This window comes from Eptesicus fuscus, chromosome 4 (assembly GCF_027574615.1).
Source record: "Eptesicus fuscus isolate TK198812 chromosome 4, DD_ASM_mEF_20220401, whole genome shotgun sequence".
Classification (NCBI taxonomy): Eukaryota; Metazoa; Chordata; class Mammalia; order Chiroptera; family Vespertilionidae; genus Eptesicus; species Eptesicus fuscus.
Genome location: NC_072476.1, coordinates 108,634,866 through 108,649,596, shown reverse-complemented (window position 1 = coordinate 108,649,596; position 14,731 = coordinate 108,634,866). Strand labels below are relative to the sequence as shown.

General features: G+C 53.6%; 1 protein-coding gene and 1 long non-coding RNA gene across 3 annotated transcripts in view; one reads left to right on the top strand and one right to left on the bottom strand.

The window, feature by feature from the left end:
* RAI14 (retinoic acid induced 14) overlaps positions 1-9,496 on the top strand; it is a 133,898-nt gene extending 124,402 nt beyond the window's left edge. For both annotated transcript variants that reach the window (XM_054715332.1, XM_054715333.1), the window contains 4 exons: positions 471-2,006; positions 3,501-3,650; positions 6,946-7,011; positions 7,595-9,496. In XM_054715332.1, coding sequence (XP_054571307.1) covers positions 471-2,006; positions 3,501-3,650; positions 6,946-7,011; positions 7,595-7,672 — 1,830 coding nt within the window. In that variant the 3' untranslated portion in view covers positions 7,673-9,496. The remainder of the gene's footprint in view (positions 1-470; positions 2,007-3,500; positions 3,651-6,945; positions 7,012-7,594) is intronic.
* Positions 9,497-9,564: 68 nt separating this feature from the next.
* On the bottom strand, positions 9,565-14,223 carry LOC114227546 (uncharacterized). Its single transcript, XR_003613596.2, has 3 exons — positions 14,114-14,223; positions 11,045-11,196; positions 9,565-9,625 (listed from the first exon to the last, which is right to left on the bottom strand). It is a non-coding gene; the product is annotated as an uncharacterized LOC114227546 (long non-coding RNA).
* Between the last annotated feature and the right edge of the window lie 508 nt (positions 14,224-14,731).

Genomic DNA, 14,731 nt, shown 5'->3' with positions numbered 1-14,731 from the left:
TTCTAAATTGGTAAATTATATATAATTATATACATAGTATGATATATAATATGACAAATTGTGTGTGTGTGTGTGTAAAGATATGTGATTAGCCCTTCATTTAGTAAAGTTGATCATTTAGCAGATTTAAGAAGTAACTGTACTAAGCCCATTCATTGCCCATTTCAGCATAAATAATATGAGAAATAAAGGGAAATTTTGAGCCAGAGGCTTTGCAGCCAAAGCAAATCCACTGTTTTTAAAGTGGCGCTAAAAAAATCTGTTCCATTAGAGCACAGAGGAGGCTTAGTGTCGGTAATCTGACTCCCGGGTCTCGGGTGATATTTTTTCACGAGGCCAGAGCACACCCCCAAACGGTCCCGCTGCTCACCCATACAGAGGTTCCGGGTGTGTTCTCTCCTCCCAGGGGCTTGCTCGCCTCACTGCACCGTGGGTGCCATGTCATTATTCTTGCTTTTTTTTTTTTTTAGGCCAAAACCCCCAAAGAGGCAGAAGCGGACCTGAGCTTTGACTCTTTCCATTCCACTCACACTGACTTGGCCCCGTCTCTCGGGAAACCTCGGGAACCCTCTCCCCCCAACTCCAGATCCCCTCCCCCGGCCTTTGCACATTCCCCGAGCCGGCCCCCAGCCGACGGCGAGGCCAGCACCCAGCAGCTCCAGGAGGCGTTGGGGGACCTGCGGAAGAGGCTGGAGCGCTCCGAGGCCGAGCGGCGGCAGCTGCAGGCCGAGCTCCAGGCCCGGAGGCCGGAGCCCGTGCGCTTGAACGACACCGAGGTTTCCGAGAACGGCTCCGACCTCAGCCAGAAGCTGAAGGAAACGCAGAGCAAGTACGAGGAGGCGATGAAAGAAGTCCTGAGCGTGCAGAAGCAGATGAAGCTGGGCCTCGTGGCGCCCGAGGGCGTGGATGCTTACTCCCACCTCGGGGCGCTGAGGGTCCCCGAGGAGGAGATGCGGGCGCTGAAGCAGGATCTCCAGGACGCCCTGGAAGAAAGCGAGAGGAACAAGGAGAGAGTGAGAGCGTTAGAGGAGAAGCTGGCCGAGAGGGAGCAGGGGGGCGGGAACCAGCCGCCTGTGGAAGAGAGCGAGGAAGTGAGAAGCTCCTGTGGCTCCGTTATTGAGACCATGAATAAGGAGAAAGCGTTTCTGCTCGAGCGATACCGGGAGGCCCAAGAAGAGATCTCGCAGTTGAAAGATGCTCTGAAAAGTCAGATGGCGCAGGAGCCGGGCGATGACGCCGGGGACATGAAGGAGGCCATGAACAGGATGATCGATGAGCTCAACAAGCAGGTGAGCGAGCTGTCCCAGCTGTACAAGGAGGCGCAGGCCGAGCTGGAGGACTACCGCAAGAGGAAGTCCCTGGAGGACGTCTCCGCCGAGTACGTCCACCGCGCGGAGCACGAGCAGCTGATGCAGGCGGCCCGGCTGGCCAGGGCGCAGGCGGAGGAGGCGCTGGCCGAGGCGAAGGCCCAGCATGCCAAGGCGCTGGGCGAGCTGACGCAGCTCAGGCAGCTGGCCGACGCCCAGAAGGAGAACTCGGTGTCCATCACGGAGCACCTGCAGGTGATCACCACGCTGCGCACGGCCGCCAAGGAGATGGAGGGCAGGCTCGGCGGTCTCCAGGAGCTCCTGGCCGGCAGGGAGGTGGAGGTGGCCAGACTGGAGAAGCAGCTGGTGGAAGAGAAGGCGGCGCTGGCCGAGGCCATGGTGCCCAGGCCCGCCTACGAGAAGCTCCAGGCGTCCCTGGAGAGTGAGGTGAGCGCGTGGGCCTCGAAACTGAAGGATGCCGTGAGAGAGAGAGAGAGGGCCCAGTCAGAGGCTGCCCAGCTTCGAAGTGAGGCCTCACAGCTGAAGAGGGAAAAGGAAACGCTGCAGACTCTCTTGAGATCCAAAGAGCACGAAGCCGGTGAGCTTGTGCAGAAGCTGCAGCGTGCGCAGGAGGAGCTGGCGGAGCTGCGGCGGCACTCGGAGAGCTCGTCCAGGCTGGAGGAGGACAAGGACAGGAAGGTTGGTGAGGGCCCTTGCCGCTGAGCTTCCGGCTAGCGAGCCCTGGGACCTTCTTTTTATTTTATTTTATATATTTTATTGATTTTATTACAGAGAGGAAGAGAGAGGGATAGAGAGTTAGAAACATCGATGATAGAGAAACATCGATCAGCTGCCTCTTGCACACCCCCTACTGGGGATGTGCCCGCAACCAAGGTACATGCCCTTGACCGGAATCGAACCTGGGACCTTTCAGTCCGCAGGCTGACACTCTGTCCACTGAGCCAAACCGGTTTCGGCGAGCCCTGGGACCTTCTGTCGTCCACGTGTTTACCATTTGTTCACACTAACTTGTTGCGAACGCTCAGAGGCTCGGCACACGAATCCCTCTGTCCCCAAAGCCACATTAGGGTAGTAGGTTAGACATTTATTTGAAAGAACGACGCTTCCCTTATCTTAAAGCATTTTCACATATGGGGTGCATAATTTTTCTTGAGAAATGACTTTACAGAAGCTCTGCCAAGGGTCAGGGCTCAGAAGTAACCCCACAAACTGAAAGCGCTTGTGACCGATCTTGAACTTGAGCACTTGGAATCCAGACAGATTCCTCTGTTGTATGGAACCCAAATACTTCCAGACTTAAACCCGCTTCCCTAAGCTCCATGGGCTTTCCCGAGTCAGTATAAAAATTGCCTTTCCTGGCCCTCATTTTCACAGGTGTATGGGAGTGGAGGGGAGGAGGGATGTGGGGTGCGGGAGATGAGAGATGGGCTGGTTGTGGCCTGAGGAAGAGGGGGAGGGGGACGGAGGATGGTTCTGTGCTGAATCTGCACTGCCTGCCAGTCCCCTGGGTCACATGCTCTGAGTGGCCTGGGCTAGAGCACTAGTGATCATTTACTCCTTGATGATGATGGATGCTTCCAGAGAGCTTCCAAAGCCAAGGGGTTAGGGAGGGGGGACGGGGAGGGAGAGGGGGATGGTGTTTACTTTAAAACAAGATGTCCGGAAATGTCAGGGTTTCTATAACTTATTCCTAATCGTCCATGCCAGCAAATAAAGAATGCCTAAAGTCCTGTTTCTGTTAAGAAAAAACAAGAAAGGGAAATCAGTGTTATAGTATTTGTTATCTTAATGCATCAAAACAAAGTATTTAATATAATAAAAGGCTAATATGCAAACTGTCCTTTGGACTGGGAGTTCGACCAGGGGGTGGGGCCAGCCGGCCAACCTCCCACATCCACTCCCCGGGCCTGGCTGGCCAGACCCCACCTGTGCACGAATTCGTGCACCGAGCCTCTAGTTTGAATATAATGGCCTTAGAGGGCTTCGTGGGTTTGTCTGATTTTGTTCTGTGTTTCATTTTAGGAGTTTCCTTTGAAATGTATAAAAGGAATTGTTCCAAAGTCTCAAGTCCTGGAGGCTAGCAGAGGCTGTGTTCGAGGCTTAGGAATACCTGGAATTTTGCTTCTGCGGGCACATTCCTGCCTGCTGGTAACAATTTTCCTTTTTCACTAGATCAACGAGATGTCAAAGGAAGTCACCAAGCTGAAGGAGGCCCTGAACAGCCTCTCGCAGCTGTCCTACTCGGCCAGCTCCTCCAAGAGGCAGAGCCAGCAGCTGGACGGGCTGCAGCAGCAGGTCAAGCAGCTCCAGACCCAGCTGGCTGTGAGTGGGCTCATCCCGCCGGGTGGGGTGGAGGGCGAGGCGGACTGCATGCCTACCCCGCTGGGAGGGCAGGTGGGCGCGGCCGGGGTCCCAGCCTAAAGGAGTGTACTTCAGGGAGCAACTCACTGGTGCCCTCTTTGGTGAGGGCCGAAGAAGGAACTGGTCAAGTTTCCACTTACTATCTGCTGTGAGTCGGGGGGATGTATCTCTGAGGAGGAGGAATCGGCAGCACAGTGGAGTAGGCGTGATCTTCCATCCACCAGCTTTTCGCCCCTTCTCCATTGTTCTGCGACAGTCATCACCGTCTCGGACAGTGGCGAGCACTTCTTCTTGCTAGGGGCCAGGATCCCTGGTAGTTGCGTTATCTGCGGGTCTGAAGCTGTTTCTTGGCCCCGCCCCTTTCTCACCCAGAAAGTCCTCTCCTATCTGGATTAGTTTCCTATGACTATTTCCTATGACAGAGCAGCACACACTTGGTTTATAACAACGCACACTTATCATCTTAAGGTTCTGGAGGTCATCAGTCTTGCTGGACTAAAGTCAGGATGTCAGCCGGTCTGGTTCCCTCCGGAGGCTCTAGGGGAGATCCATGTCCTTGCCTTTCCCAGCTTTTAGAGGTCACGTGAATTATTTATTTATTTTTTAATATATTTCATTGATTTCCTACAGAGAGGAAGAGAGAGGGATAGAGAGCTAGAAACATCGATGGGAGAGAGACATCGATCAGCTGCCTCCTGCACAACCCCCACTGGGGATGTGCCCGCAACCAAGGCACATGCCCTTGACCGGAATCGAACCTGGGACCCTTCAGTCCGCAGGCCGACGCTCTATCTACTGAGCCAAACCGGCCTCGGCACGTGAATTCCTTGGCGCATAGTCCATGCCGCCATCTTCAAAGGACAGCACTTCCACCCGTGGTTCTGTCCTCCCATCGCCTCCTTCCACCTTTGACCTTGCTCTCTCTCTTAAGGGCCCTTGTGATTGCATGGAAGGTGCACCCCAGTAATCAGGATACTCTTTCTCTCCGTCCCACAATCCTTAGTCACACCGTAAGGTCCCGTTACCATGTAGGTAACAGGCCCTGGGATTAGGACGTGGACATCTTCGGAGGGTCATCATTTAGTTACTATAATATCGGTTAAGGTTTCGGTTGACAAGGGTATGTATTTTCCGTGTGAAACTGAGGGTTAGTCTGTCCTGGGCCATCTCTAGCTTCCAGTTGCAAACAGGACCTGGCTTGTATGACTTCTTCAGGACAGAGCTGATACTGGCGAGTTCAGGTTTCTGCCATCCTGACTCTGGCTGGCCGCCAAGGCCCACACCAGCTGTGCCGTGCTCCCAGCACTAGCCCTGCAGGAACAGTCAGGGGAGAAGATGCTCCCCGCTCTGTTCTGCAGGTCATTTTTCTGAGCCAGTGGTGATCACAGACGTGTAGAGAAAGTGCCAATGGTTTCTACAGTCCTTCTTACAATTTCTCAACATGTGTTTAAGGAGTTCTTCTGTGTCGGTATTGTCCAAGGTACTGATGGTATGAAAATGAATGAGACACAGCCCCTGCCCTCACAGTTGGTATGTAATATGGCTTGCCATATTCCTGATGTGGTAAGCGTGCATCGATAGAGAGACGCCCAACATGCTGAGGGCAGAAGAAATGGGTGCTTACCCGGCCTGGGGGAGTCTCGAAAGGCTTCCTGCAGAAGGTGGTGCTCGTGCTGAGTCTCGAAGGGATGAGTAGAGGGCAGCAAGGACTGAGATGTGGCATTTAGTGCCCTGGGTAGCCTTGGCGAGAACATTTCCAGTGGCGTGGCAGTCAGATGTGCACTGCCTGCTGGAGAAGTGAGTGAGTGGTGAGGTGTCCGATGGGGCTGAAGAATCCCAGTGGGAGGTGGGGAAGCCTGAGGTAGGTCTGCTAGAAGGACAGGAGATGGCGGTCAGAGGGTGGGATGCTCTGGGTTGAGTTTCAGAGGCAGTGACAGGCAGGGCCATGGCCATGAGATGCGTGGTGGAAGGAGGAGGCGCCAGTCCCTGAAGCTGAAGTGGAGGAACTGGGAGGCCAGGTGTTAGGTGGCTCCTCCCTGCGGACGCTGCAGTCAACCCACTGCCGACAGAAGCCGGATGGGAAGGAAGGCAGGGGCCAGAGAGAGTTAGGAATGATTGCGTGGAGGCGACCGAAGGTGGGAGGAAGCAGCAGAGAGATACCAAGCACACCTGCTGATGGCATGAACATCAAAGGGCTGAGGTTTAAGGTTCTTAAGTGGGAAGGACACATGGCAACAATGACAGGAAGGCGACGACAAGGAGTATGGGGAGACTGCTGCAGATTGCTGAAGTGACCCATATATGGCCGTCTCCGTCTTCATCGTGAAGCAGGAGGAAGGGCCTCTCTTTAGAAGAGCTGAGAGCTAAGTGAGGCTCCTTGGAGTAGGCGCCGAGAGGGATTGGAACAATCGCTCCACAGGGAGACGTAGAGGCATTAGCAGCTCTGCCGGGGGGGCATGGAGAGCGATGCCACACTCCTCCTCAGTCAATGTGCTTCCCGGGGAGTGTGTGGTACCAGCTACGGAGGGGGTGGTAGTAACTCCCTTTGAAAGAATGTATTTTGTTTTAATATATTTTTTTATTGATTTTTTTACAGAGAGGAAGAGAGAGGGGTAGAGAGTTAGAAACATTGATGAGAGAGAAACATCGATCAGCTGCCTCCTGCACACTCCCCACTGGGTTATGTGCCCGCAACCAAGGTACATGCCCTTGACCGGAATCGAACCTGGGACCTTTCAGTCTACAGGCCGATGCTCTATCCACTGAGCCAAACCGGCTAGGGCATGAAAGAATGTATTTTTTAAAATTAAAATAATATTTGGCCATTGTAGAAAAGTTGGAAAATGTAGAAAACTCTGGAAAAGTTCCAAAAAATAAATTGCTAATAATTCAACCACTCAGAGATGATTACTTTCTGCATTTGATATATTTCCTTGCACTATTTACCTTGTGTGAATGTATCTGTATATTTGCATAAAGTATGTATATGTGTGTGTGTGTGTGTGTGTGAATATACACACACACAAATTTGGGATTATAATAACTACTTCTTACATGAATTTTCTCCTAGAGTTGACATACAAAGACATAAAATAGTTTTTTTTTTCCCCTGAGAATATTGACAAGTATTCAGAAACACACAAGCCCGTGAGCTCACAACAGTTTAAAAGCTTTCTGTGTGAGCACTGGATGGAGGGCGTCGCTTGGGGAGCATCTGGCCACAGCTCCCTGTAACAGTTAAATGATCTCTTCCCAGGAGTGCAAGAAGCAACACCAGGAGGTCATATCGGTGTACAGGATGCATCTTCTGTATGCTGTGCAGGTATGGCAACGCCTGCGAAGTGTCCGGGTGTCTTAAAGAAATACCGCAGTCCATGTTGCTCCAAGCCCCGTCTTCAAACCAGCAGAACGAATGAGAGTTCGAGGGGAATCCTGTACCTTGGAAAGCTTTCCAATGCCTTTCGCTCGGCTTTGGATTTTGTGTCGGGAACCCTGTCCTAACTACTGAGAGCAACCTGGGCGTTTCTGGAGAAATGAGGAGGACGCAGCTGCCGCTCCCCCACCCGCCAGCTGCCCACCCTCAGGAGCAGGCGCCCGGGCTTGATGTTGGAGGCTTGCCGATATTGTCACTGTTGGTGGTTTGGCTTGCTGGGCTCATACTGGCTACGGAGCCCCCAGAAACCCTTTGCTGGGGCTCTGTTAGCCTCAGCCTCGTCATCCTCCAGGGGTTCAAGAGCAGGGCCCTCCCAGGCTCAGTTCCCTAGAGAAATGTGGGAATGGCTAGGAATAGCATTCCTTGGGAAGATCAGGGGCCCAAAGGCTTCATCCCAGCCAGCCACCCCATTCCCTCGGCGGGACGGGACTTCACTGAGGTCCCACTGACCGTCTTCCGTTTGACCTTCTAGGGCCAGATGGATGAAGATGTCCAGAAAGTTCTGAAGCAGATCCTTACCATGTGTAAGACCCAGGCCCAGAAGAAGTAGAGCGGGTTCCTCGGCGGGACGCTGCCCCTCGCCGTCCGTCTCGGGGTTGGATCGGAGTTGTTGGCGACCACTGCCGTTGTTCTCGCTCGTGGTGTGCACCGTGACCTAGCCTGGCTTCCTCCCTCCCGAGGCTGCTTCTGGGGGACCGGCCCGGGAGAAGACTGCCCCCTCAGAACCGCGGAGAGACTGGACAGCGGCAGAGGTGAAAGGCGCTGTCATCGCTGCTGATGCCCGAGCTGGGGCCGGCCGTGCCCGGTGCCTGGCCCGGGTGCTGGGACCCGGGCACCGTCCTGCGTGCCCGACCGGCTCCGTCACCCCTGAGCGATACGTGGACACCCCCGCGCAGTAAACGCCGCCAGGGCTCCTCCACGCTGGCTGTGCCGTGCAGCACCGGGGAGCCCCCCTCCTGCCTCTGGTTTCCAATCCGCAAACATGGTTTGACTTCCAGCCACATGAGTGCAGCGCTGGGTACGCGGTGCCCGCCTGGGACCCTGGACCTCTGTCCTGTGGATTTGAAAACTCTAATTCCGTCCTCCCCCCACCACCACCACCACCCCGTCTGCCTTAGGTGGCTCGTCACCGGCTGGTCAGTCCGAGCCTGATGAGCGCCGTTCACTAAAACATGAAGCCCAGACACAGAAGCAAACTGCCCTTAGAAAGCGTTTCGGTAAATCGTGGCCGTCCCGCAAACCCTCTATGCAAACCCGCCTTCTGCCGTTAGCCGCGAAGCTCAGGAAAGCCAGCCGTTCGTGTTTCGACGAGGGACAGTAAACTGCGTGTTTACAGCCAAAAGAAATGCCTCATCGTTCTTAACCTCAATTTTTTAAAAGTGTTTTTCTTTCCTCTCTACAATATTTTTATTGGCTCTTAAAGATGTTTTCCTATCGAAACCCCTTGCGTAAGGGAAATTCACATTAGACTATATTAACAAAATATTTTTTAGGTAACCATGCGTAAGACTTTTTAGAAATAGGACTTTTTCCTCAAAGTTGTCAGCGATAGCAAAAGGCAGTTGTATATTCCACACTCGGCGTGAGCTGCCAGACCCCTCAGAACTGAGCCGTCTCTTACAGAGCGAACCCTCCTGGTGCCCAATGAACACTTGTGAACGCCCCGGCTCTGCCAGCGCCCCGAAAGGCTCTCTGGAAGAACTGTTGGTCACCGTCCGTGTGCCACCTGTGAGACAGGGACCCCGAGAGGGTAACCATCAGGGTGCATAGCCAAGGTCTTTGGGGGGAAATAGGTCTGTTCCCTTTCTTTACTTTCAGGTTAAAAAAAAAAAAAAAAAGTGTTTCTAACTTGCTTGCGACTTCCCTGCCAGCATGGCTCTTCCTGCGGGATGTAAACAGAAAACAGAACCCTGCCAAGAGTGTCCTTAAAAGTGCAGGCCTGCTCCGACAGGGCCCCGACACGGGGCCGCCTGGGCCGGGCCGAGGGAGCTGGGCCGCGCTGGGTGCCGACCGATGACAGCAAAGCAGAAACGGCCTCCCAGCTCCGGGTTCCTTTCCTGCGTTGTTTATAGTTCAGCAGTTCCAAATATGCTGCAAAGCAACGTGAAAGGACTTTCCGTCAGAGCACTTAAGGAAACACAGAACACACACGCACACACAAACACACACACACACACACACACACACACCCGCACACACACCCGTGAGGCTTGAGACTGTGGGATGCTTGACAAGCGCAGCCTTCTATCGCGTCAGGATGCGTGTTTATTACCAGCACTCTGGCTAACTGTGGGAACGCCGGACGCCGTGGGTTAGCACGCTGCCTTTGTAATGTACTGCAGGTTTGACGGAAATAAACTTTGGTTCCATTTTGCATCGCCGCTGTTGCTTTCTGTGGCTCCTCCCAACCCCGAGCTCCCGTCTCCACTGACAACAGCTATTTCCGTGCGATCTGAGACATTCCGTGTCGGAGTGTACGCCGAGGCGTGTATTTAACTTTCCCCTGTAAATGAGGAAGCATGCTGTACACCCTCTTCTGGGCCTTCGTTTTCCCACTTAAAAAGCCTTGGAGACTGTTCTCTGCCAGCACACACATCTCATGCTTTTAAACCAGGTGTGGGGAACCTTTTTCTGCCAGGGGCCATTTGGGATATTTTTATAACACCATTCGAGGGCCATGCGGAAATGATCAACTTAAAAATGAGCCTGCTGTGTTTGGTCAAATATTTAATTAACTCACCCCTAAGGCCTTGGCAGGGCCAGACCACATGATCTCCGGGCCTGATACGGCCCGTGGGCCAGACGATCCCCACCCCTGCTGAACTGTTGCATAGTATGTCATAGTGTGGCTGTGCTATATTGTATGTAACTAGTTCCTCATCGATGGGCATTCAATCTACTTCCAGTGCTTGACAGCCCTGGCAGCGATGCACTGACTGTCCTATCTGTACGCATCTACGCGTCCGCGTGAGGATTTTCACCCTCCCTCTCACCATGAGATACAGGAGTGGGACAGTGTATGCATCATCAGAGCGAGTGAGAAAGAGTGGCCTTCTTCACAGTGGTTAAGAGTCATCAACTTATTTTCCGTACATAAGCCTAAGACGGACTCCAAAGCTTTTAATAGCGAACCCCACCCGCCTTAAGATAAACACATGGTGTGCTGTGTGGAGAAAACACTCCCCCGACATGTTGCAGCACAGCCTCTTCCCATGGGACACAACGGGGGCATGTCGGGTGCTGACCGCAGCAGAAACATCATCCAGCAAAGATGGGGTGACACTTTTTGAGCAAAGTTAACAGGCAGGACAAAGAGCTAGCTGGAAAAGCAACAGACCCCCGGGCATGCAGGGAGAGATTTCTGCTCCCAGCTCAGCAGAGAACTGTCGAGCATCGTGGGAGCGTGTGGCATATCCGGGACAGGGCAAGATGGTTGCCATACGTGAGCCATGGGAGCTGGTGGAGGGAGCAATCGATGTGGGTTCCAGCCGGTGGGAAGGCTCCCGAGGAGTAAATCCCCAATAGATGGAGGTGAGGGAAAGGGAAGGAAAGAGACATTTCTGCACATTCATTATAGACCAGGCCCCCAAATGGGAAGAAACAGGACATTCAAGATTGGATGTACCCGATTATAAATGGAGGGTGTGTAGGGGAGAAAGAGGAGCAGGTCGGCCAAATGATGTAAGATTTTAACAGTCAGGGGAAGAGATAGGCAGTAAGGTTCCCTCTGTGCCACCTCCGGGTATTTTAAACCTGGGCCATTTCGTCCAGGTTAACCACTCTGGAAGGCAGAGCAACACCCCTTCCCTCCCCCGGCCCAAAGAAGTCCATGTCCTAATTCCCAGAACCGGTGAATATCTGATGTCATATGGCAAAGGGGAATTACGTTTGCAAATAGAATTAAGGCTCACAATCAGCTGACCTTAGAAGGAGATGGTCCTGGTTATACGGGTGGGCCTGAGGTGATCAGAAGGGCCTTTCAAGTGGGAGGAGTCCGTGCTACAGATGCTGCATTGCTGGCTCTGAAGGCGGAGGATGAGGCCAGGAACCAGGGAACGCAGGGGTCTCTAGAAGCTGGAAGAGGCAAGAAAATAAAATTCTGCCCCGAGGCCCCTGGAAAGAACCAATCTTGTCTCCAGCCCAGCGACAGCCTCTGCAGGCTTCCGACCTCCGGCACGCTGAGATGATACATTAGTGGTAAGTCACCAAGTTGGACTGAACCCAGGTAAGGCCTCCACATAACCTTCTAAGATTTGGCGGGGAGGGGCAGAAATCTGGTCTGCCGCTGCCCAAGACAAGCCTCGGGAGGAAGGTCCCTTGCTTATTAAACCCACCACCTCCCACTCTGAGTGATCTGCCTTTTTCTTTGGTCTCTCCCTGCCCTCCAAGTATGAGGACCTGTTTCTGATTACACCCAGGAAGCTCCCAAGGAGGTTGAGAGGCCAGAAAATGTGTTTTAAGAAATTACACAAGAGAGAGTTTATTTGGATTTCTTTGTTCTTAAGTTTCACAGTTCCTGGGGCAGGAATAGTTTGGAAATAATCACATTCGCCTTGGGGCTGGGAGAGTCTAGAAGTACCCTCTACACATGCTTCCTCTTTGTGACCTTTGCAATGGCAACGCTTGCCTCTCCTACCTCAGGATCCACGAGGGAAGGTATAAAACCACTGTCCACCCAGATTGCTAGCGGCCCATTCCAGAGGGAGCGAACGAACCTAAAGCCCATTTACTCTACGGGTCACATTGGGGGACAGGGTGAAGATGGCGAGGCAAGGAAAAAGTATCACCAAGACTTGGGCCTCTCGGTCTTTACAGGCCTTGTACTTCGATTGCTAACGTGACCGATGAGGGCCACGTGCTTCTGGTCAGAGCTAATCAACCGGAGGTGGGAGCAGAGCACCGCTGTCCGACGGGAATTCGGCGCCTGCCCTGGTTCTGCACTTCCCTGCACAATGCTCCCTCCGCTCGAGCAGGTGTTCAGGCCGGGGGCTGCACTGACCACACTCAGAAACAGCCTCACGGCCATTTCCTAGAAGGACAGGACACTGAACCTTTCAGTCTGATGAAGGTCAACTTAAGGGGTTAGGGACATAAGTGTTCGAGAACAGGAGACAGTTCTTCCTTTTTTATTGCCATACACTAGAGGCCCGATGCACAAAAATTCGTGCAAGAGTAGGCCTTCCTTCCCCCGGCTGCGGGCACCGGCTTCCCTCCGGCACCTGGGACCTGGGCTTTCCTCGGGCCGCCCGCAGGCATCCGGGACCTGAGCTGGCTTCCCTCCGGCACGGCTTGGTCAGGAAGGACGTCCGGAATGACGTCCAGAAGGATATTCGGTCTAATTAGCATATTACCCTTTTATTACTATAGATGTTAGATATTGTTCACAGTCACAAACATCTGTAGTTTTACTCTCCCAGAATCCTGGACCTGGGGAGGGTTTTAGAACCAAGAGGTACAAATGATGGGCTGGGACTTGCCCCAGGCCACACAGAGTGAAAACCAAAACCATGACGTTTTGAAGCAGGTTCACGTTCTCATTATCGTTCCATGCTGAGAATTCTCGTTGGAAACAGAGAATACAGGGTGTGGGATCTTTAGAAAATTTGGGCTCCGGAACTTGAGGGTGCAGATTTAAACCTTGAATCAGGCTTAAGCTGATAAATCTTCCCAGTTTTACCCAAGATATATTTAAGCAACTCAGAAATAACTCCTCCGGCCTAACTCAGAAAGGCCAGGTATCTTGGCCGTCTTGGATCAAGAGCAATTAAACTTCAACCTTAAAGCTGGGAAGAACAAACACCAAATGTAAACACCCCCTTTCAGGTTCCTAGTAAGTATTTTCCTTCTCTCTCTACCAAGCCTGCTTTTTGGTTTGTCTGTTTTTTGAAAATGGGAGGGGCATAGCAACTCCAACTCGCCTTGTCCCAGGCCCTAATTCATGGTAGGGTTCAAGATGGCAACACCTTTAAACCTTAGGCTGGCGGAGCCCGTGCTGGCCACAGTGGCCTCTGCAGATGTGTGATTGTCACTACTGTGTGTATTCAGGGCCACCGGAAGGCGTAGTAGAAGAATACGTGGGCCCTGGCCCGGTGGTTCAGTTGATTGGAGCATCACCCTGTAGACCAGTGGTTCTCAACCTTCCTAATGCCGCGACCCTTTAACACAGCTCCTCATATTGTGGTGACCCCCAACCATAAAATCATTTTCGTTGCTACTTTCTAACTGTAATTTTGCTACTGTTAATGAACCGTAATGTAAATATCTGTGTTTTCCGATGGTCTTAGGCTCTACAGCAGCGGTTCTCAACCTGTGGGTCGCGACATTAGAAAGGCTGAGAACCGCTAGCAGGGTCGCCTAAGACCATCGGAAAACACAGATATTTACATTACGATTCATAACAGAAGCAAAATTACAGTTATGAAGTAGCAACGAAAATAATTTTATGGTTGGGGGTCACCACAACATGAGGAACTAACTGTATGTATTAAAGGGTCGCGGCGTTAGAAAGGCTGAGAACCACTGCTGTAAGGTAGCGCCTTTGATTCCTGTCAAGGCCCAGGAGGCAACCTATCCATGTTTCTCTCTCTCAAATCAAAAACATACCCTGGGATAAGGATTTTTTAAAAAGAATGTGTGGCTGCACCATTTGGGGCTGTGTGATATTTGCCAGATGTGACTCTCCCCTCGAACATATGCTCTGAACTGCTGCTAACCATCGGCGGAAGCCGGGCTCCTTCCTGGAGCTGCCTGAGCCGTGCACCCCGCTCTCCTAACCGGATGGCTCAAGTCTCACCGGAGAGGCGACACCGGCAGTTACATCCGAGCCTTTCCTGGGTCCGGAGGCCTGAACGCCCGGGGAGCACCTGGGGTGCAGGGTGCGCAGAGGGGCGCGCGGGCGGTGCAGGGTGCCCCGAATACAGCCCGGAAGGTCGCAGCTTTCAACCGGTAGGTCCTGGAGCAGCGCTCCTGTCCACCCATCAGTGGGATTTACCTCCTTTTCCTGCATCTTCACCTCCGAGACAATAGGAGGTTTGGGAGCGACCCTGAGGTCGGGAGCGTCACGGGAAAGCCGAGGGCGCCGGGGGGGCGGGGGTGAGGGGGTAATTGGGGGGCAGTTGTGGGCACGCGGGGGGAGCTGCGGTCAGCCAGAGCGGCCTGGGTCCCCCGAGGTCGGAAGTGCCCCGCGTCGCCTTGGCTACAGACGCCAATGCTTCCAGCCGCGTCCTCCGCGTCCTGTTCCCATGGCAACCCCGTCTCCGGAGCCGGGACCCCGGCGGCCGAGGACAGCCGACCTCGCAGAGCGTCTTCCTTCTGCAAAGGACCCTTGGGCGCCCCGAACGAGGTCCGCCCAGCCCAGGCCGCGGACGGCACCCGAGGGAGCACAGCGCGGGGGGAGGGGGGCGAGGGGGCCGGAAGGCAGGCTCCGGGCCGGCTGCTCTGCCCTCCGCCTGGCACACGGCCCCACGCTGGCCTCGGAGTCCCCGCGCCGGCTTTCCCCGCTTGAACCTCTGTGGTCAGGGCATGACCCGCAAGCAAGAAACCTGGGCGCCCTGGTCGGTTTGGCTCAGTGGATAGAGCATCAGCCTGCGGACTGAAGGGTCCCGGGTTC